This window comes from Colletotrichum graminicola (genome assembly GCF_000149035.1).
Source record: "Colletotrichum graminicola M1.001 genomic scaffold supercont1.27, whole genome shotgun sequence".
NCBI lineage: Eukaryota > Fungi > Ascomycota > Sordariomycetes > Glomerellales > Glomerellaceae > Colletotrichum > Colletotrichum graminicola.
The window spans coordinates 508,394-528,201 of NW_007361031.1; the positions used below are offsets into that span (position 1 = coordinate 508,394).

The following is a 19,808-nucleotide window of genomic DNA, read 5'->3' on the forward strand; positions in this document are numbered from 1 at the left end:
GGCGAACAAGGGCGCCGACAGAGAGGGGGGGGGAAATAAGAAGAAGAAGAAGAAAGGGGAAAAGAAAATGCAGAGGCGCGGCTCTGCCGCAAACCTGCTGAGGATGATGAGATGGAACGAGTCCGAAGAGTTGGGACCACGATCGCGGGCTTGAGCGTTTGCAGAAGGAAGTGACGGACGGCGTGTATGTATGTAGCGGGCGAAAAAGTGAATCGGATGTCTTGCAACGAGTGTACTTCTTGGACTTGTTGCTTGCTCCACGTCCGTGTCCCTGTCCTCGTCGAAATCAGTGGTCAGAGCTTCCCACTGTCAGCCAAGTGCCACACAGCAACCAATTCCCTTCCCCTCCAGTGTCGCTGAGTTGTCATCCACAATCACATGCCAAACGGCCACGACGATTTTTATTGCCTATGTAAACCCTCTTCAGGGAACCTGGGAAGCACGATCCTTGTGCTGCCTCGTGCGCCGTCTTATTGGACCTCTGTCTAGTAGAGAATGAAAAGTACACACTGCTTGCCAACGTGACAGGCATGGCATTATGTTTTCTTAGGTGGTTCTCGAGGCCGTTGAAAGTGCCAAACCGGGAGGGAGAATGTCCAGCGACAGGCGGTTTGGTATTTTGGCCAAAGCGCTCATGACGAGTTGAGGTTGGAAGCAATTCGGGTTGCTCAATCATAAGGTCGTCGCCGATGCCGTGGTCCCAAACACCGTCACGCTTATGGATGCCAACCTGCAGCAATGCGGCTCGATCCATCGTTTGCATATTCGTGTTGAACCCTACACGTCTATCTAAACATTTCAGGTGCTTTCCTTGATTCTGTCCAAGGTGGCTATCACATGGGTGTCTCTGCTGTCGCTCAAGGGGACCGACTGACTGACTGCCTGCCTGCCTGCTGACCGCTTTCGGATCCAATGTTTGGAACGGAAGTATTCTCCGGCCTTTTCAGATGGGAAAGATTAGTACGTGCTGGGCGGTTTCTGCCGGATGGCCGCAAGCCCTCATTCCAGTGAAGTCAGTCGTGCCCAAGGCGGAAACGGTACCTGCCCATCTGCAGTATACCTCCCTACCTACCTAGGTATTTGTTGTAAACATGCATGTTGAAAGCTGCGAATGGTGAACAAAAAGACAAGACGCCGGGACCACCAGGAGATTGACGTCACGCCGGATGCTCCCAGGGGCCAGCAGCCTTTTCGCGCATAGGTACACGCCTACGGGTCTTTCATTTTAATGTTTTTATGCCATGCCCCGCCCATCTCGTCGTTCCCTCGGCCGCCTTCAATACCTATCCCACCCCCCGAGCTCCCGATACCCTGCTCTGTGCCAGACCCTGCTCTCTGCCCTGCTTCTATCGGCACTCCGTCGGCTTCCGCAGTTCCCCTCGACTACCTGTACTGTATGTGTGCATTGGACACTCGCCCGTGTGCTGTTCAAGTTCAGTCTTGCTAGCGTCGCGAGCGTCGCCATTCCGTTGCTAGCTGATGGATGGCGAATTTAAGCTTCACGCACCTCTCTGTTTCTGCCCCTGTTTTCTCCCTTTCCCCTCTGCACACCCCTTGCTTGGCCCATTGGCACGACATCGCCCATTCAACCTTCCTAATAAGTGTCGAGCCATCCCCCTCAGAGCGCGCCGCAGGCCCTCGTATTCCACTTTCAGGTACAAGCTACTTGATACTGTCCAGTTTCACTTACACTGGCCTCCCCTGGCCGCAACAACCTTTGATCGCACAAGCTAACGTTCTCAGCCCGTCAGTGTCGTCCGCGCGCTCACAACTACTGCGGCGGGCCATGTCTTCTTCGACCCTTCGGCGCCGAGCGCTTCCCGTCGATCCGCAAGTCGACAGCGAACCATCCACTCCTCGAGACGAAAGCCCCGAAAAGTCGGAGAATACCACCCACGTTGTCCACCATGTGAAGCCCAAGACACGGAAGCGCCGCAATGGCGCCATCTTTTTGCTCGGGAGCCTTTTCGGCATCATAGCTGCCGGCTTCTTCGCAAAAAGCAACGATCTCATAGACTTCCCCGAGCTTGGGGAGCTCAGCATGGATAGTCTTTTTGATGTCCTGCCTGCCGGGTTGGTCAAGGATATGCGGGATCTTGTGGTCAGTAACACTTCGTATATGAGCTTCGAGGGGGACTTGGCGCCTAGCTGGCCTGAACTAACCTGGCTGCTTGTGAAGCAAGGCGAGCGCGAGTTCGTCGATAGCTACGATGCCTTTTCTGTAGGTTTACAGGCCCGCGCCGAGGGTCTTCACGCCCATCACCCAATGATAATGGTCCCCGGCGTCATTTCCACAGGCCTCGAATCCTGGGGTACCGCCAACGTCTCTCGTCAATATTTCCGAAAACGCCTCTGGGGCAGTTGGAGTATGATGAGAGCATTGGTTTTGGACAAGGAGAACTGGAAGAGACACATCATGTTGGACCAGGAAACCGGCCTTGACCCTCCGCATATCAAACTGCGAGCCGCCCAGGGCTTCGACGCAACCGACTTCTTCATCACCGGATACTGGATTTGGAACAAAATATTCGAGAACCTAGCGTCGATAGGCTACGACCCGACCAACTCCTTCACGGCAGCCTACGACTGGCGCTTGGCTTACCCAAATCTCGAGATTCGCGATCAATACTTTTCGAGGCTGAAATCCTATATTGAGACGGCACACGAGTTCTCGGGAAAGAAAGCTGTTCTGATATCTCACAGCATGGGCGGACAGGTTCTGTTCTATTTCTTTCACTGGGTAGCGTCGGAGACTGGCGGCAGGGGAGGCGACGATTGGGTCGAGCGGCATGTCGAGGCATGGATCAACGTGAGCGGATGCATGCTCGGCGCCGTTAAGGACCTTACAGCCGTATTGTCGGGTGAAATGCGCGACACGGCGCAGCTCAACGCATTTGCTGTTTACGGTCTCGAGAAGTTTCTGAGCAAAGACGAACGGGCGCAGCTGTTTCGCGCGATGCCCGGCATTTCGTCAATGCTCCCCATTGGCGGGGACGCTGTCTGGGGCAATTCTACTTGGGCCCCAGACGACCTACCAGGACAGGATTCTTCGTATGGTTCTCTCCTCAACTTTCGCAGCGGCATGAACTGGACAACACCGGATCGAAACTTGACTGTGGAGTCGGCCATGGACTACCTCTTCAATACAACCGAGGAGTGGTACTCGAGGAAGGTGAAGGAGGCATACTCGCACGGCGTAGCACACACAGAAGCCGAGGTTGAAGCCAACGAAAAGAATCCTCAGAAATGGATCAACCCTTTGGAGACACGACTGCCGCTGGCACCCAGTCTCAAGATTTACTGCTTTTACGGCGTGGGAAAGCCCACGGAGCGGGGATACTACTACCGGTCACCAGAAATGCCGGCGCTGACAAACTTGAACATCACAATCGACACGGCTCTCACGCAGGGAGAAGTAGACCACGGCGTCGTTATGGGCGAGGGTGATGGAACGGTGAACCTGCTCAGTACAGGTTACATGTGTAACCGGGGATGGAACTACAAGCGGTACAACCCGGCGGGTGCCAAAGTGACTGTTGTCGAGATGGAGCACGAGCCCGAGCGATTCAACCCTCGAGGCGGACCCAAGACGGCAGACCACGTTGACATCCTCGGGCGGCAGCATCTCAATGAGCTCATCCTGAGGATCGCGGCGGGCAAGGGAAATACGATCTCGGACTACGTCGTCAGCAACATTTTGGAATATGCCGACAAGGTCAAGGTTTATGATGACGGCGAAGGACCGGCTCTAGAGGAGGAGTCTTAGTAAGAGACCACGAATGTTATGGTTGGGACTTCTTTATGATGGGCTCGTTTAGAGGCGTTTCTGGCGCAATGCACAGAGGGTATCGGGAAGATGGAGGACGGTTACGCGGCAGGAAATACCCTCTCTGTTCAACAAACCAGCTGTTTAGGGCGACATGCACACTACATATAGAGCTCATAGTATCGATACAGAGCATTGTTTTTATCGACAACAACGTTGATCTGTACGCCGGCATTTGGCACGAGCAGTGATGGGAGGGGCCCAAAGCGACGCGCTGTGACGGACGGTGGCCGCTCAGCTGAACGCGCTCGTTATGCCTATGCTGTGTAGGTGGTGCGGCTGCCGGATTCAAAGTTGTTCGCGACGGAGGAGGGGGAAGCCCGATTACGGTTTGGCGTAAGATTTGCAAACACAGACAATCCTTTTCCAGTAGGTGCCTAGGTAAGTGCAGTAATTTATTTTACTTGGGTGGCGGGGTGGTTCCTCTAGACCTGTACAAGACAACAGAGCTTAGTCGGGCTGAACACTCACCGACTCATACACCGAACCGCCCCTCACTCATGCCCTCCCTCCACTGTAACCAGCCTGGTGCCATCTACCGCTACTGCCCCACCTCTGCCGTCCTACCGCTCCCCGTGGTCGTCCTCCCCCACCTTTTGCACTCTTGCTGCGCTGCACCTATTGCCTCGACCTGACCTGACCTGTCCCGAGTTAGACCCCGAACCCCAACCAAGAGGGGGCCCTTGTTGGCAAGCCATGCGTTGTATCAAGTCCCAAAGAGTCGAAACTCCAGCCGGCCTCATCTTCATTTCTCCAAATATTTCTCCTTGTCTTCCTCTGCAGCAGTCGCTCGTTGCCCTGCGACAGTGATGCAGACCACTCTGCTCATCAATCCACGGTGGTTACTAGCATCATGGCCGAGTTTGACGTTTACGAATCCCTTGAAACCCAACACCAGTTTTGGGAAGGTCAGTCAACCAATCCATTCAAACCTCCCCCTCTCCGCTCCGACGTCTCGTCTTGTCGATGGTGTTTCCCTTTACTCTTAAGTTGCCGCCCAGCGAGATGTGGTTCTAGAGCCTCGCAACTGACAGGATACACCAACCATACAGAGCTCGACGACGTCGTCACGACCCAATACCAATCGCACGATTTGATCGACGAGACCCTAAGGGCTTGGCTATACCTTACTTCGAGGTTCAGAGACAAGTTTCCCGAAATTGAGGACGATGTCGCCATCTGTTGCGAGAAGCTGCTGCAATGCCAGTTGTTTCAAGACAATAAGGACTACATCCGGACCCAAATCATCTACAGTTTGCTTCAGGAGGATGACCCTTCATCGCTGCACGCCATCGTGCTATTTCTGCTGCTCGACGGCCATGCCGACGAGTCCACGTACTCTCACATGATCGAGGAGGCATGCTTCCCTCGCCTCCTCGAGCTGATCAACGGTCGCAAAGACAAGGACCTGAGGCTACATCGCCTACTACTCGAGCTGATGTATGAGATGTCCCGAATCGAGCGCTTGCGCACAGCCGACCTGCTGCAGGTGGACGACGGCTTCATCGCGTATCTCTTCCAGACAATCGAGGAGCTTTCCAATGACGTTCACGACCCGTATCACTATCCCATCATACGTGTGCTGGTATGCATTCCCTCGTATCCGCTCACCATGTGCATCATCTTCGCATCTGACCCTGTAGTAGTTGGTACTGAACGAACAATACATGCTCGCGTCCACCGACGTCGCCGCCGACCCCACGTCCCCAAACGCCCCCCTCACGAACAGGGTCATCAAGTGCCTTAGTCTACACGGCGACTCATTCCGCACATTCGGAGAGAATATCATTCTGCTGTTGAATCGCGAAACCGAGACATCTCTGCAGCTCCTGATCCTCAAACTCCTCTACATTTTGTTTACAACCAAAGCCACCTACGAATACTTTTATACCAACGACCTCAAGGTTCTCCTCGATGTTATCATTAGAAACCTGATGGACTTGCCGGACGAGAAGATATCGTTGCGCCATACGTACCTTCGCGTCTTATACCCGCTCTTGGCGCACACGCAACTGGGCCATCCGCCTCATTACAAACGCGGCGAGATCCTCAAGGTCTTGAGAATCCTAGGCGGTTTCGGCAACTCACACTTTGCGCCCGCTGACGAGACTACAGTGAGGCTGGTCGATCGAGTCTCCAAAGTGAAATGGTTGACCGACCAGGAGTCTTCCGGTGAGGCGGAGGTGGCTCGAAAGTTCTTGGGCATCAGTCTCTCTCGCTCGCAGACTGCCAGCAGCGTTAGTGTGGTCGACGTCGCGGCCGTCATGGAGAAACCCGGCGTTATCACCCCGAGTCGCAGGGCCGAAGCAGACGCGGAAGCCAAGCAGGGAGAGGTAAAGGCTGGACCAGACGCGGTGCGGCCGAAGAAGCCGCTGCCCGAAGTACCGAAACATCGACACGGTGTTCCTGTCGGGCCGACGTCGACGTTGCATTTCAATGGACACAAGAAGATACCACCCAAAGCGCCGCCACCACGGCGGCGGACAAAACTGAAACCCATCGAATCGGTGGCGGATAATTCTCCTACGCCTGATGGCTGAGAAAGTTATGTGTACTGGCTGGTTCCGGTTCTAATGACCGGACCGAATGATGACACGAACGGAACAGGCGTTTGCTTGGTTTGTCAACCATGGCAGGAGTTGGGCTTGAAAGCTTGAAGAGGCATGACAATCGCGACCATCGGGATAGCGTCGAGCTTTTGGATCACGGTCATAGATAGCATGGCAGGGGCGTTTGGGTTCCGATGGGCGACATCGTTTTGGTCTAAGAACGGCGTGTTGTTTGTAGGCTTTATCCTAACAGCCTGTCAAGACTAATACTTTTGACTGGACATTGTTGCTGCGCATCTCTACGAGTGACTTGGTCTCATGCCAACCAGGTGGCTGAGCTCTGATCGTGGCTAACGACGGAAGTATGGCAGGCAAGAGCCAAAGAAAAGTACCTAGAGGGCAAATTAGAGTTTGCTCGCATTCTGGTCGAATCGAGATGAGATGAACGATATCAGATCCCGTTCTCCAAACTCAGAGGCACAGACAACACAACTCGGATAGCATTTGGAGACAGGGCAGCGGAAGCAAGGTGAAAGATAATTGGTAAAGCAAAGTGGCTTTGGATTCCCAATAGGGATCCCCCTAGTATGATACATCGTCACACCAGTTTCGAGATGAATAAGCGGTAGAACCACGGCCGGATCTTTTGCCCACTCATATGGCATTTCCGCGCGAATAACATGTGCACTCACTCAGCAGCACGCTCACCACCACCTCGTAATGTAGCAAACATCGCATTGGCTAAAGGAAAAATCAAGTGGTTCCAACTTTATTACCACTAGTCTTCCCTTCCTAGTCGTACTGTTGACATTGTAGTATATGGAGAATTGGTCTACAGAAGGGGCAATGAGTATGGGAATACCAAGCGCGGAGGCAATAGGAAGAATAGGGACAAATAGGGAGAATGGCGAAGGCGTGCGCCGTCGAGGTGTCTTTGGTTGATCTTCCACCAATGTATCAACAAAAAAAAGTCAAGCTGAGATGCGGCATATAGCATCTGCCCTGCGGCATGTTTTCTACAAATCAGATTCTTCAATAAAGTTCGTTATCCACGTAGATACTGATAAAATCAAGCAAGCCATACGTGCAAAACCTTGTTGACTTCACGCGTTTTCGGCGTGCAGGAGTCTGCCTCGGGCCATGTGACACATGTGGTCCTATGAAGCAGGTGTAATTCGATGATTGCTTGGAGGCGACCTACCGGTCCAAATAAATGATGCTTCGAATGGGGGGGGGGGGGGGGCGGTTGTTCCAGACGGTGTGACTCAGCCCGTAAATCATAAACAATTCAACTCATCATAGTTGATGTTGTTGGTATTGCCGCGGCGAAGTTCGGGACTTATACTGAAAATGTATATAAATATATATGTTTCCATATATATAAGGGTCCTGTGGTGTGTATTCTGAATGGCCTGTGTCTTTGAGTCGAGCAGGAGGCGCTGCCAGAGGCAAGAGCAGTGCCCGGGGACCCCGGACCCCCCCCCCCCCCCCCCCCAAAGTTGGTCAGAAACTGGAAACAAAGCCTAACTCGGATGCTATGCAATCACTCTTTGCCAGCACCCCTTGGCCAGGAGGAGGGGTCGATGACGATCATGACTTCTTAGAGCTTGGTTTAGCCTACGTTTAGTATGCCGTTGGTCGAATGGCGCTTTCAGGCTCAGCTAAAAAAAAGGGGGGATTCCGGCCGGGCTAGTATTGCTCGGGCCAGTCGGTGCAGCAGCAGACATTGCCAAACCACACTTGCCACGGTAGGTAGTTATTACAGCGGAAAAGAAACTTGGCGAGAGGTCGGTTCGTGCCCGATAAAGAACGGGTTCACGGCCATCCGTAAGCTAGAGAGAAGGAGAAAAAAGGCTAAGGATCTAGTGTCTGGGTGGCGAGAGAGAAATGGTAGGCCGTAAATGTCATGTGGGGGTTGATGGTGATGCTGCAACAACGACCGTAATCATGTGCGACCTTGAGAGGGACCGACCGCCTTGTATCTGTATCTCAGCAACGACTGTTAACATATATGGGGGGGTTACGTCACCGGCAGGCTGATGCGCGCTGTGAGGTTTCTTGGATTTTTGTTTATCGGAACCGCGGCGGCCCTCAAGCTCATTACGACAGGGCAAGGTGGCAATCTATATCAGGAGGCCTGACGTGCAGAGGGTGGTGGCAAAGACTAGTGATACCGGAGTCAGTCTCAATCATAAGAACATAGCTTGTTGCCGTAGCGATTCCCTTGTGTATTTATCTGTTGTGACTAGCAAAGTACACGGCCTTTGTGGCGCACTGTGAAGTGACCTCGAGCTACTAATGGGTCCTCTCTTCGACTTTTCTTTGGTTATCCTTTTTGCTGCAAACAGACTTTTGACCTGGTATTGTCTGTACCTATCCATTTCATAAGTTCGCCTATATAGGCCAGCCAGGTCAATATTTGTCAAGGAGAATAAATGGTTAAGGCGAACACACTTCAAAAGCAGACGCAATCCAGGGTCCAGTTACCTTGCCGCTCGGCATGGGCTTTGGACAGGGCACATCAGTGCAAACCTCAGCTGGAGACGGGGACAGCAAGTGTGTACTTGCTCCCCCTTGTCAGGTATATATACCCACGAACTGTTGCAACGCGAGCAGGAACGCCAGAGACTTGATGCAAGCCGAGGACCTCGTTACGAGGCCTCCCATTATTCCGTCAGTCTGCGGGAAGCAAACACCGGCATAATGTCGGGCTGGATGTAAAGTGAGATGACCATGTAGGTGATATTTGGCAGCTGTCGTGGGAATTGGGGAAAACGTACCCGTCGACCCGTTCATGGTTACTGAGGAAGAAGCGTCACTTTTCTCCCCTTAGCGCAGGGTAGCCAGCATTCCATTGAGCCGAATCGGGAATTGTTACTACGACTCGACCGCAGCTGATGACGACATTGGTCTAAGCCCGACAGAGCCCTCCACTTGCCATTGCGTCAAACACACGGCACGCTGGACACACTAGACCACCTCAGTCGCCCACTTCCGCTTCTTTGACGCGCTAAAGCTGTCCAACAAGCCACCACCGACCTCCGCCATTACGCTAATCTGGTTTGTCCATCCAACACCGGCACCTAAGGTGTCTTGGTGTCTTTGAGACCACCATACGATGGCCGCTAGATCCCCGCTCGCGTCTTCCTCTCCAACGCCCAGGCCCAACAACGCACCGCACATCGCCGACTCCGATTCGTACAGGGAGAAAGGGAGGGAACTGGACAGTGAAAGAGACGTAGATGGAACAGCTGGCTACGGCACCGCGACTACCATGAACTCAAATCGCGCCTCGTCCTATTTCTCTCAACAACCCCCCCAGTCCTTCTCTTACACCACGACTCCCATCGCGGCCTCCTACTCTACCCCCCAACAGACTGATACTCTACGATACGACGAAGATCGAGAGACGCAGTACAACACTTTGGCCAACTCACACGCCGGACATCAGAAGCAACACTTCCCTTCAGAAGGCGACGTCGCATACCATAGCAACAACCTGGCAGTCCCTTCCGCTACTGCTCGTGGCAAGTTTACAGAAGAATGGGATGCGAGTCAAAGAGGAAGTAGCATCATCGAAGGATATTCGTCCAATATGCAGCGATCCAATTCGTTTGTCTCCAACAATGCGGAGGACCATCTGAGCCTCCCATCGCGCCACAACACCCTCAAGAAGAAGAATTCGCTGCGTAGGAACGGCAGCCTAAAGCGCAGCAGCAGTCGGAGAAGCATGAAGGCTGGTAGCGTACGCAGCTTGGCTCTGCAGTCTTCAAACGATCCCGACGAGGTACATAGCGCATTCCATTGCCCTGTTCCCACATCAGGAAACCCGACCGAAGCCTTGGCCGCCAGATTCCAGTGCAAGTTTTCTCTGCGCAACCTCTTCCGTTGCTGTTACTGACCGTTTGCTGCAGCATGGCGTAAGATCCTCAAAGATCTCATTGCATATTATCGCGAAATCCAGACACACTATGAGCACAAGTCCAAATCGCTGTTGAAACTCGCCAACGTCGCCAATAATATTTCGACCCCCCCTGGCTTCCTGGGCTCTGGTGGCATCGATGATGCTCTACAGATATTGCGTAGCTACCATAAGGGCGCCATTCTGGAGTCCAATAAGGCAAGAGAGATCGAGGAGGATGTTATCCTAGCCCTCACTGGGTTGAGAAACGACCTTCACCAGAAGATCAAAGAGATCAAGAACTTGTCGGGCGATTTCAAAAACTCGGTGGACAAGGAGATGGATGGTACCAAGCGCGCTGTTAGGGTGCTGCAGGACACATTGGGCCAGACTGATCTGGACCCCTCATTGACGACTGGAAAGCAAGACCCGTATCTTCTGCGGCTTGCTGTCGACAGACAAGTTGAGCGCCAGATCGATGAGGAGAATTACCTCCACCAGGCATACTTGAACCTGGAGAACTCTGGCCGCGAACTTGAAGCCATTGTAGTCGGCGAAGTCCAAAAGGCTTACAATGCTTACGCCGGCATCCTCAAGCGCGAGTCTGATGCCGCTTACAACGCCATCGACGAGCTCCGTGCTGGCCCCATCTCTATGCCCAAAGATCACGAGTGGGCCCACTTCGTCCAAAAAGACGATCAGTTCGTGGATCCTGATATTCCAATTCGGTCTGCCGAACACATTCACTACCCTGGCAGAGAGCACGTCGCATGCCAGGAGATTCGTGCGGGGCTCCTCGAGCGCAAGAGCAAGTACCTTAAGAGCTACACAGCTGGGTGGTGAGTTTGCCCATGTTCCTTGCAATACATTAACTTGCGACACGTCATATTAACAATACACAGGTATGTACTTTCTTCAACTCATCTTCATGAATTCAAATCAGCGGACAAGGCCCAGGCTCCTGTTATGTCACTGTACCTTCCAGAGCAGAAACTAGGTTCGCACTCTAGTGAGGGAGGATCCTCCAATAAGTTCATCCTCAAGGGTCGCCAAACCGGATCGATGCATCGTGGCCACACGTGGGTCTTCCGGGCCGAGAGCCATGACACAATGATGGCTTGGTACGAAGATATCAAGGTTCTCACTGAAAGATCCCCTCAAGAGAGGAGCGAGTTCGTCCGCGGACACGTGCGAAGCTTGAGCCAGTCCTCGCAAAGATCCACAAGCAGCGATGGCGCTCTCGAAGATGATGATGATGAGCCATTTTCGGCGGACGCAGCGGTTGCAGCAAACACGAGCCAGAGGCAAGACGTCCGCCGTCCGGAAGCAGGTGGGCGGTTCCCATCTGACATTCAGGTCAACGCGCAGCGAGGCTTACAGGCACCTCTTTCGCCTTCTAGTGTGAGTTCTGGATTCGACAACTCTGATGGCGACGCAGCCATTCAACCATCCACCTTGTCGGGCAGTATTTTGGGTGTTTACCACGGCTCGACTGAGCATCCGAACGGTTATGGTGGTACGGACCGGACGCCCATGGAGGAGGTCCCATCTCATGCTGCTGTCGTTACTCAACAAGCTCGAGAAGACGGAGTAAACCCATATACCCGCGAGTCGCTTCGACGATCGCAGTCCTTAACTCGTGGACAGCAGGCAGTCTATGTACCCGCCACCGATTTGCAGAAATCCCATAGCCAACACGCGACACCTGCCAGATACGAAGATTCCAGACCGGTCTCTACCGCCAACCATGACCGTGTTCTCGAGACACCCGGTGGCAACAGTCAGTACGGCCAATGGATGAACAGCGATGGAAAGTACTCGCCTGCCGTTTCAAATAACGATTTCATCCAGCAACAAACCAATGAATACTCGGCATCGGGTAGCAGAAACCTGGATGGTGTTACTATGATCCCCATCGTCGGAATGGACAAAGGATATGTTTCTCGCAGCGACAGAACCCCTCCGCCAGACGGGCCGTCTGCCCTTGCTGCTGATGCTCCAACATCTGTTCCCAGGAGTCAAGAAGCGCCTCGTCAACAGCAGCCATCATCTTCCATTCGCCCTACCGCTGGCACTGTCAGAAACGATAGCGTTCCGACAATCTCTAACCTGCATATTCCTGGAGAATATCCCAAGGGAAATGCGGCAGCGGTTAATCCGAGACGATGATTTTGTGCAGAGGAAGCGGGGAAGGTGGGGACGTGGTTTGAGATGGGTAGAATGAATGGGTTAAGTTGATCGCGACATGAAAGGTTAGGGTGATGAAGGAGGAAACTTTGTCTTTCTTTTCCATAATGGATATCCTTATATCTGCTTTCAAATTTTCTTCACTGTTCTTCTCTGGTAGGCGAAGGTATATGCTGGAGGGAACATGGTGCTGATCGAGTAACGCGGACGGCAGCCCCTTTTTTCCTAGCCCCATCTACTAGTAGCTCATCTGCTCTCTCATGCCCGTTTTTAAACACGTCTTGTTCTTCACAAACTCTATCAGACTACGAGAATTCCTTCCAGCGCTACAAATGCTCAGGCTATACACGTTCTCGTGTGCCCCTGAAAACCGCCACCTGAATCATGGCTGGCGTTGCCAATTGCGCCCCTAGACATCCAAGTCCCATGCCAAAGTATTGCGCCCCTCTACACCCGCGCAAGACATTTGAATCACCCTGCTTCACTTGGACCTCAACCAAACTTGCCATTCCTAGGGAAACGTACATCGCGCAGCTGGATCCCGTCGAGACCAAATCCTTGCGATCCGTCAATGGTCATCTGGCAAATTCCCCTGCAACAATGTCAACGCAAGAGGACTCGCCATGAACATGACTAGAGGCTCGATCAAGTTACTCACAGAGGCGCTGGTCCAGTAAGTCTGCTCAGGTGGTGCCGTGGCCATCAAGATGGACGCCAGAAGGAAGGATAAGACAGACACGAGAAATGGGCAGTATGCAGTTGTTTTGTCCCCCTCTCTTGGCCAGGAAGAGGGAATCAAGTTTGTTCCTTCTCCAATTTCTTCGCATACCTACCTCCGGGCATAATATAGGCGAGCAGCGATGACACAGCAAGTGCCTCCACAGCGACAGAAACGAAACTTGCGCTCGTTAGAAGCGGGTTTGAATCTCTCAGCTGCTCCAGGAGCTAAACAACGTAGAAGCCTCAGATGATGAAGCAATCCCAGGCCGCTATTAGGCAACTAAAAAGCAGGATTGCTGGCGGGTCAATGATGACCAGTGGTAGCAATGGACTTGTAACCATTGTCTCGTTGTACACGAAGGCGACGAAGAACACGATGCCTTTGATGAGGAGGCGATTTGAATATGGAGTATGCCAACATACAGCCGGTGCCTGGTTGAATGCAAAGCTGGTCGGTATTAGAGCGCTGCCACCGAGTAGTGCGCCCGATATATCGAATTGCACTTATCTGCTACTGGCGCAGGTTGTTTTGAGCGGACCCTCAAGCGGGAGGATAAGAACCGCTCAATCCTGCGGTCGACACACAGACAGCAGCGACAAAGAAGGGCCATTCCCAAGCTTCATTGAAGTAGAATAGGAACGACATGACCACACCAATAACGAAGCCCATGGGCGCTGCGGCACTGACAAGCGAGAGTGCCATTTCCCCCTGTGGCCTGGGGCTAGTGTCCTCCTGAGAATAGAGAAGGTGTTGGGGACACAAAGGATGGGCGAGTGCCCTGCATGGCGCAAAGTAAATGGTACCGCTGCCTCCGCCCCTTTGGTTGTTCAGAGAGAAGCTTACAAGAAAACTTCAGAGTGCGAGCCAGAAACATCCAATAATATTAACGGGTTTGGGCTCGAATGTGTCACCTAATCGTGCCATGGGTAGAACAGAAATGCCCACGGCAAGGGCTCAAGCCGCGGCAAACCATAAGTGCTGGCCGGTTTTCACATCTGTGAAAGACTCGGAGATGTCCAGGGCCGGAGCTGTGGCCTAACAGAGGCCAGCGAACGTGAGAATCCGACAAAGACTGACGACTCACAAGCGAGATCCTCTGGGTAGATGTCGGCTGTAGCCAAGGTGCCTTTTTCAGGAAGTGGCAGTGACTGGTTTAGATGGCTTGGAAGATGCTCCTTAGTGTGGTCGCACCGTCCTCAGCTCTCTTGGATTATGTTTGATGATGCTGCTTCCGTAGAGTATCTCACTTGCTGGGTAAAGGCAATCCTCTAAGCGGCATCGAATAAGTCAGGGTACTCTAAAAGTTGTTCGAGTAGTTAGGGATCATCCCTCTGTAAGACGCGATGTCGATTACTTAGGTTCTCGGAGGGGTCAAAGGTCCTGATCGTTGAATCTGGAGCTCTGGTGTATCGTCCATATTCGAGGCACTTGTAGATGGAGCCCGCGCAATTGGCAAATTTCCCAGTGCGAGAGCCGCCGGAACCACGGGCGTGGCCGAATCGCGAGAAGGCTAGGCGACGCAGGTAACCCTGGGTTTGGTGAGTCTCGACAAATATCGAAGATCGAAGGAGCAGTACTCGGCTTGCTAGCCTGATTTCACTAGATCACCAGTCCCAAGGAGTCTATCCCCATTTGCGTGCTGTTTCCCAAAGTGCTGTCTGAAGGATTTCATCATTGCTATCGTGATATCTGCCACCCTTTCCATGACTTCATTGGCGCGTCGCGTCTTCCATGTTGTCGTAGGAACGTGAATGGAGCTCGACGCAGCCGAATTATAAGCTTCATTCGGTTTGGGAGAAAAGCGTTAGGAAGGATCAATATTAGAAGGCGTGTTTATGTATCGTTGAATAGGCATCATCATATCGGGGACAGCGGCATCATCGGGAGAGGTTGAATATAAGCAACCCGATCGATGCGCCATCATGACACGCCTTATTTTGATTCTCTCTATACTTCGCTGACCGGCTGCGACTGTGGCACCAACCTATCTCAGCGTTACTTTTGGACTGCTGCATCGCACCATACATGTGTCGATCGTGAGTAGCAAGGTCGTCGAAGGCATCTCAAGCCCAACTCATAATCCACGTCCAAGATAAGTGGCATGCATCACAACGTGCGCTTCCTGAAAGCTCACGATCAAGACTTTTCTCTATTTTTGGGTGACCACAATGGATGATGTACATGCAGCCTCGAGCCCCTACCGTCAGGGCCGATGTGAAAGCAAAGCAAACCAGAACGCCAGAGTCGTAGTCCAACAGAAGAAAACCTCCCCTCCTCTGAGCTGATCAAAACCACAGCCTACCGGCCTCCTCTGCTGAAGCCACCGCGGCCCCGACCACTGCTGAAGCCACCGCCTCCTCTCGGCGTACCGCCGCGGCCGCCAAAACCGCCGCCGCCGCGGCCACCGCCGCCACGGCCGCCGAAACCACTACCGCCGCGGCCACCCCTCGGGGCACCTCCGCGACCTCCAAAGCCTCCACGGCCACCGCGGCCACCTCTTGCTGGGCCTCCACGGCCTGCTCGCTTGACCTTGGGCGCACCCGGAGGGGGTTTCGGCTTCGGAAGGAATTTTTCCAGCGGAAGGAGCTTCTCGGATCCAATGTAAAACTTGTCACCCTCCTTAAAGGAAGTGGCTTGGATACCTTCCGAGGGCTTGATGGTAAAGTAAACCTGGTTGATGGGTCCGAGGACTTCGTCGACTTTGCCAACAGCGGTCTGTGGAACAGTTAGATGAGCCTGTTTGGATCGATGATGTGAATTATCATTCGGAAGATGGTCGCACCTTATTCTCGAGGAAGATCTGGGCGTTAAAGTGAGGGACCTTGGGGTTGATGCTCTCGCAGACCATCTCTCCTTCGCAAGCGTGCATGAACTTGCCCATCTCTGCAAAAAAGAAAATATGGTCAGAATGATTTCCTACGAGAACGCGTCGCAAAGGGCGACTTGAACACACCAAGAATCGTCGCAGGAGGGCCCATATCCCTCTGCTGGAAGCCACCTCGGCCTGCACAGTTGAGTTAGCAAGTTGTTGCAGCGCGCACATGATTTGTCCCAGACAATGATGGGTATCACGAAAGAGTAGTGATTGAAACATACCGCCAAAACCACCGCCACCGCGACCACCGAAACCACCACCGCCGCGACCGCGCGGAGCTCCTCGTCCAAATGACATGTTGATGGGTGGATTGACTGTTGTCGTTTGGAGCTGCTCCTTTTTGCTGGTACTGAAGTGCTACTATTGGAAAAGCGAAGCCATCTGCCAGTCGATAGAAAATTTCCAGGACCAAAATTGTGGTACAAGCCAATCGAGTTACATCATTGGTCGCGTCTGGCGGGCCGGAAGATAGTTCTCTCCGGGTAACCCCGCCGTAAAATTCAACAACCAGTCAGTTCGATCTCTTGGTGGGGCTTCTCAGTACGTACCTCAGTAGAGAGGAGGGGTGGTGGTATGGCGGGACACAGCGCGCCTTGGAGTCACCCGAACCCTTGTTTGACTCACCGCAGCTTTTGGCGGGGTTGACTTTTGCTGTATTCGCCCAAAATTATTGTCTGGAGACACGACATCGTCTCTTTGCCGAGTTTCATACCTTCACCGACCCGTTGTGGCCTCTCAATTGGACGAAACCATGGATTCAGCGAAGAAAACTGTTGAGTCCGTCGCTGAGGGTGTCAAGAAGGTCGTCCTCGGCGGCTCCAACAAAGACAAAGCCCCCAAGAAGGAGAAGAAGGCTAAGGATGCTGGCGATACCTCAGCTGGCCCTCTTGAACTCAACCCCCCTCCTGATTTTCTGCAAAAGAGAATCGAACTCTTCGACAAGTTGAAAAAGGAGTATGATGACGAAATTGCCAAGAGGCCGCGCGAGCCCATTACCATCACCATGCCCGACGGCTCTGTCCGCCAGGGCACGAGCTACGAGACTACACCCGGCGAGATCGCTAAAAGTATCTCCAACAGCCTTTACAAACGAACCGTTGTCGCTCGTCTCGATAGCGATGAGAATCAGCTGTGGGACTTGGACAGACCGTTGGAGAAGAGCTGCAAATTGGAGCTACTCAATTTTGATGACGAACAAGGCAAGCAGGTCTTCTGGCACAGCTCGGCGCATATTCTTGGCGAGGCTTGCGAGAGGAGATTTGGATGCTCTCTTTGCATTGGCCCCCCGGTCGATAACGGATTCTACTACGAGATGGCTCTCCCTGGAGGCGCTGCTGTCCAGGCTAGCGACTGGAAGCCACTCGAATCTATCGTTGGATCCATTGTGAAGGAGAAACAGAAATTCGAGCGACTCGAGTTGACCAAGGAGCAGCTACTCGAGATGTTCAGCTACAACAAGTATAAGCAGCACATTATCAACGACAAGATCCCCGACGGTACCAAGACTACAGTTTACCGCAACGGTCCCTTGATCGATCTTTGCCGTGGGCCACATGTCCCCAGCACCGACCGTATTGAGGCGTTCAGCATCATGAAGAACAGCGCCTCATATTTCCTCGGCTCTCAGGAGAACGACTCCCTCCAGCGCGTTTATGGTGTCAGTTTCCCCAGCAAGAAGGAGCTCGCTGCGCACAAGAAATGGCTCGAGGAAGCCGCCGCCCGTGATCACCGCAAGTTGGGCCAGGACCAGCAACTCTTCTTCTTCCACGAGCTCTCCCCGGGCAGCGCCATGTGGCTGCCGCACGGCGCCCGTATCTACAACACGCTTCTCGCCTACATCAAGGAGCAGTACTTCAAGCGTGATTACCACGAGGTTATCTCCCCCAACATGTACAATGCGGAGCTATGGAAGATCAGTGGGCACTGGGATCATTACAAGGATGACATGTTTGTCATCGATGTCGACAAGGAGAAGTTTGGTCTGAAACCCATGAACTGCCCTGGCCACTGCCTCATGTTCGCCCACACGCCCAAGGCCTATCACCAGCTGCCCTGGCGTGTTGCCGACTTTGGAGTCCTCCACCGTAACGAGGCTAGCGGTGCCTTGTCGGGTCTCACCCGCGTGCGCAGATTTCAGCAGGACGACGCGCATATTTTCTGCAGAGAAGACCAGATCAAGTCGGAGATTAGCAACCTGTTTGATTTCCTCCGTGAGATGTACGGCCTCCTGGGCTTCACATTCAAGCTCCGTCTCTCCACCCGCCCAGAGAAGTATCTGGGTGAGCTTGAGACATGGAACAGAGCAGAGGACATGCTCAAGCAGGCACTGGACGAGTTCGCCCTCACTGAAGCCGGTGTGCCATGGACTTTGAATGAGGGTGATGGTGCCTTCTACGGCCCTAAGATCGATATCAAGATCATGGACGTCCTGAACCGTGAATGGCAGTGTGCCACTATTCAGCTTGACTTCCAGCTCCCCCAGAACTTTGGCCTGGAGTACGTCTCAGCAGATGCGCCCGCCAAATCCAAGGAGGAGGCCCCTGCTGCGCCCAAGGCACCGGAGGTAAAGGTCAAGGACCCCCAAGCCATAATCGACTCTGCCGCCGGCGTCGGCGAGGAGAAGGAGAAGAAGCGCACCATCAAGCCCTTGACCAACGGCTGCCAGCGTCCCGTTATCATTCACCGCGCTATGGCTGGGTCTATCGAGCGATTTACGGGTTGGTAACTTGTAACCATGGACAGTAATTGTTACTGACTAGATCACGTTAGGTATCCTCATCGAGCACTTCGCCGGCAAGTGGCCTTTCTGGCTCAGCCCAAGGCAAATCATGGTCATCCCTGTTGGCAAGGGCTTCGTCGAGTACGCCGAAGAGGTGCAGGCTACCTTCAAGAAGCAGGGCATGTGGGTGTAAGTTATTCTCCATCGCACCCCGCAGCTTGTGAGAGTGGCGTTTCTAATGTGAACTTGCAGCGATGTCGACCTCTCCGGCAACACCCTGCCCAAGAAGATCCGCAGTGCTCAGTTGAGGTACGTAGTATACGAGCCAGATTCCTTGTTGAGAGAAAGGAATGGTTGCTGACAAACGCAGCCAATACAACTTCATCTTTGTAGTGGGCGACGAGGAGATGAAGCACAAACAGGTGAACATCCGCTACCGCGATGACACATCGAGCCAAGACCGCGGCAAACCTGTCGACGTCATCGAAGCTGTCGAGAGGCTCAAGAAGCTGCGCGAGGAACGTGGCACCTACAACCCGTTTCCTGCCGCAGCCAAGGCCGCAGCGGAGAAGGGTAAAGAATGAACGCAACGAGAAAGCTTGCATATTTGCAAGTTAAAATGTTACGATAATTTCAGAGCAGGTGTTGATGTAACGGCTCACATGCAAAAGCCTAGAACAGAGACGCCTTAACCTACCATTTGAGGCTGAATGGCATAAGAAAAAAACAAACAAAAAAAAACAAATAAAAAAAAGACATGATCTGACATACAAACCCTTCATACTTCACTAGAACTGAAGACAAGACAATATGATAACGGAAGGGGGTATCATGCATATTTTAAATGTGCGTCTGCGCTTCGGAATATCTTTGCGTTGGGTCGACCACATATCTGACCTAGTTCCAGTCCGTATTTGCCTTGTGGACTAGCCAAAACCCATAGACTGCTAGTGCTATTCCCCACTCGATCCATGTTTTCACCGTTAAGACCTCCTTTAGCTTCTGTTGGAGCATAACTCAGTATTGTCGG

The 19,808-nt window shown here is 53.0% G+C and overlaps 5 protein-coding genes across 5 annotated transcripts; 4 read left to right on the plus strand and 1 right to left on the minus strand.

Annotated features, from left to right (window-relative positions):
- Nucleotides 1–1,786: 1,786 nt before the first annotated feature.
- On the plus strand, nucleotides 1,787–3,766 carry GLRG_06781 (Lecithin:cholesterol acyltransferase; the record flags this gene model as incomplete). The annotated part of the gene is made up of 1 exon (XM_008097635.1): nucleotides 1,787–3,766. The coding sequence occupies one exon, from the start codon at nucleotides 1,787–1,789 to the stop codon at nucleotides 3,764–3,766; it is 1,980 nt and encodes a 659-aa protein (XP_008095826.1).
- A 913-nt stretch (nucleotides 3,767–4,679) lies between these two features.
- On the plus strand, nucleotides 4,680–6,366 carry GLRG_06782 (uncharacterized protein; the record flags this gene model as incomplete). Its single annotated transcript, XM_008097636.1, has 3 exons — nucleotides 4,680–4,734; nucleotides 4,879–5,411; nucleotides 5,473–6,366. 3 exons carry the CDS (start codon nucleotides 4,680–4,682, stop codon nucleotides 6,364–6,366), a joined length of 1,482 nt encoding a protein of 493 aa, XP_008095827.1.
- Nucleotides 6,367–9,493: 3,127 nt separating this feature from the next.
- Nucleotides 9,494–12,445, plus strand: GLRG_06783 (PH domain-containing protein; the record flags this gene model as incomplete). Its single annotated transcript, XM_008097637.1, has 3 exons — nucleotides 9,494–10,162; nucleotides 10,301–11,115; nucleotides 11,179–12,445. The coding sequence occupies 3 exons, from the start codon at nucleotides 9,494–9,496 to the stop codon at nucleotides 12,443–12,445; spliced, it is 2,751 nt and encodes a 916-aa protein (XP_008095828.1).
- Nucleotides 12,446–15,482: 3,037 nt separating this feature from the next.
- GLRG_06784 (Gar1 protein RNA binding region) lies at nucleotides 15,483–16,356 on the minus strand (the record flags this gene model as incomplete). The annotated part of the gene is made up of 4 exons (XM_008097638.1): nucleotides 15,483–15,899; nucleotides 15,967–16,067; nucleotides 16,138–16,188; nucleotides 16,281–16,356. The coding sequence occupies 4 exons, from the start codon at nucleotides 16,354–16,356 to the stop codon at nucleotides 15,483–15,485; spliced, it is 645 nt and encodes a 214-aa protein (XP_008095829.1).
- Nucleotides 16,357–16,810: 454 nt separating this feature from the next.
- GLRG_06785 (threonyl-tRNA synthetase) lies at nucleotides 16,811–19,362 on the plus strand (the record flags this gene model as incomplete). Its single annotated transcript, XM_008097639.1, has 4 exons — nucleotides 16,811–18,776; nucleotides 18,829–18,967; nucleotides 19,031–19,087; nucleotides 19,149–19,362. 4 exons carry the CDS (start codon nucleotides 16,811–16,813, stop codon nucleotides 19,360–19,362), a joined length of 2,376 nt encoding a protein of 791 aa, XP_008095830.1.
- Between the last annotated feature and the right edge of the window lie 446 nt (nucleotides 19,363–19,808).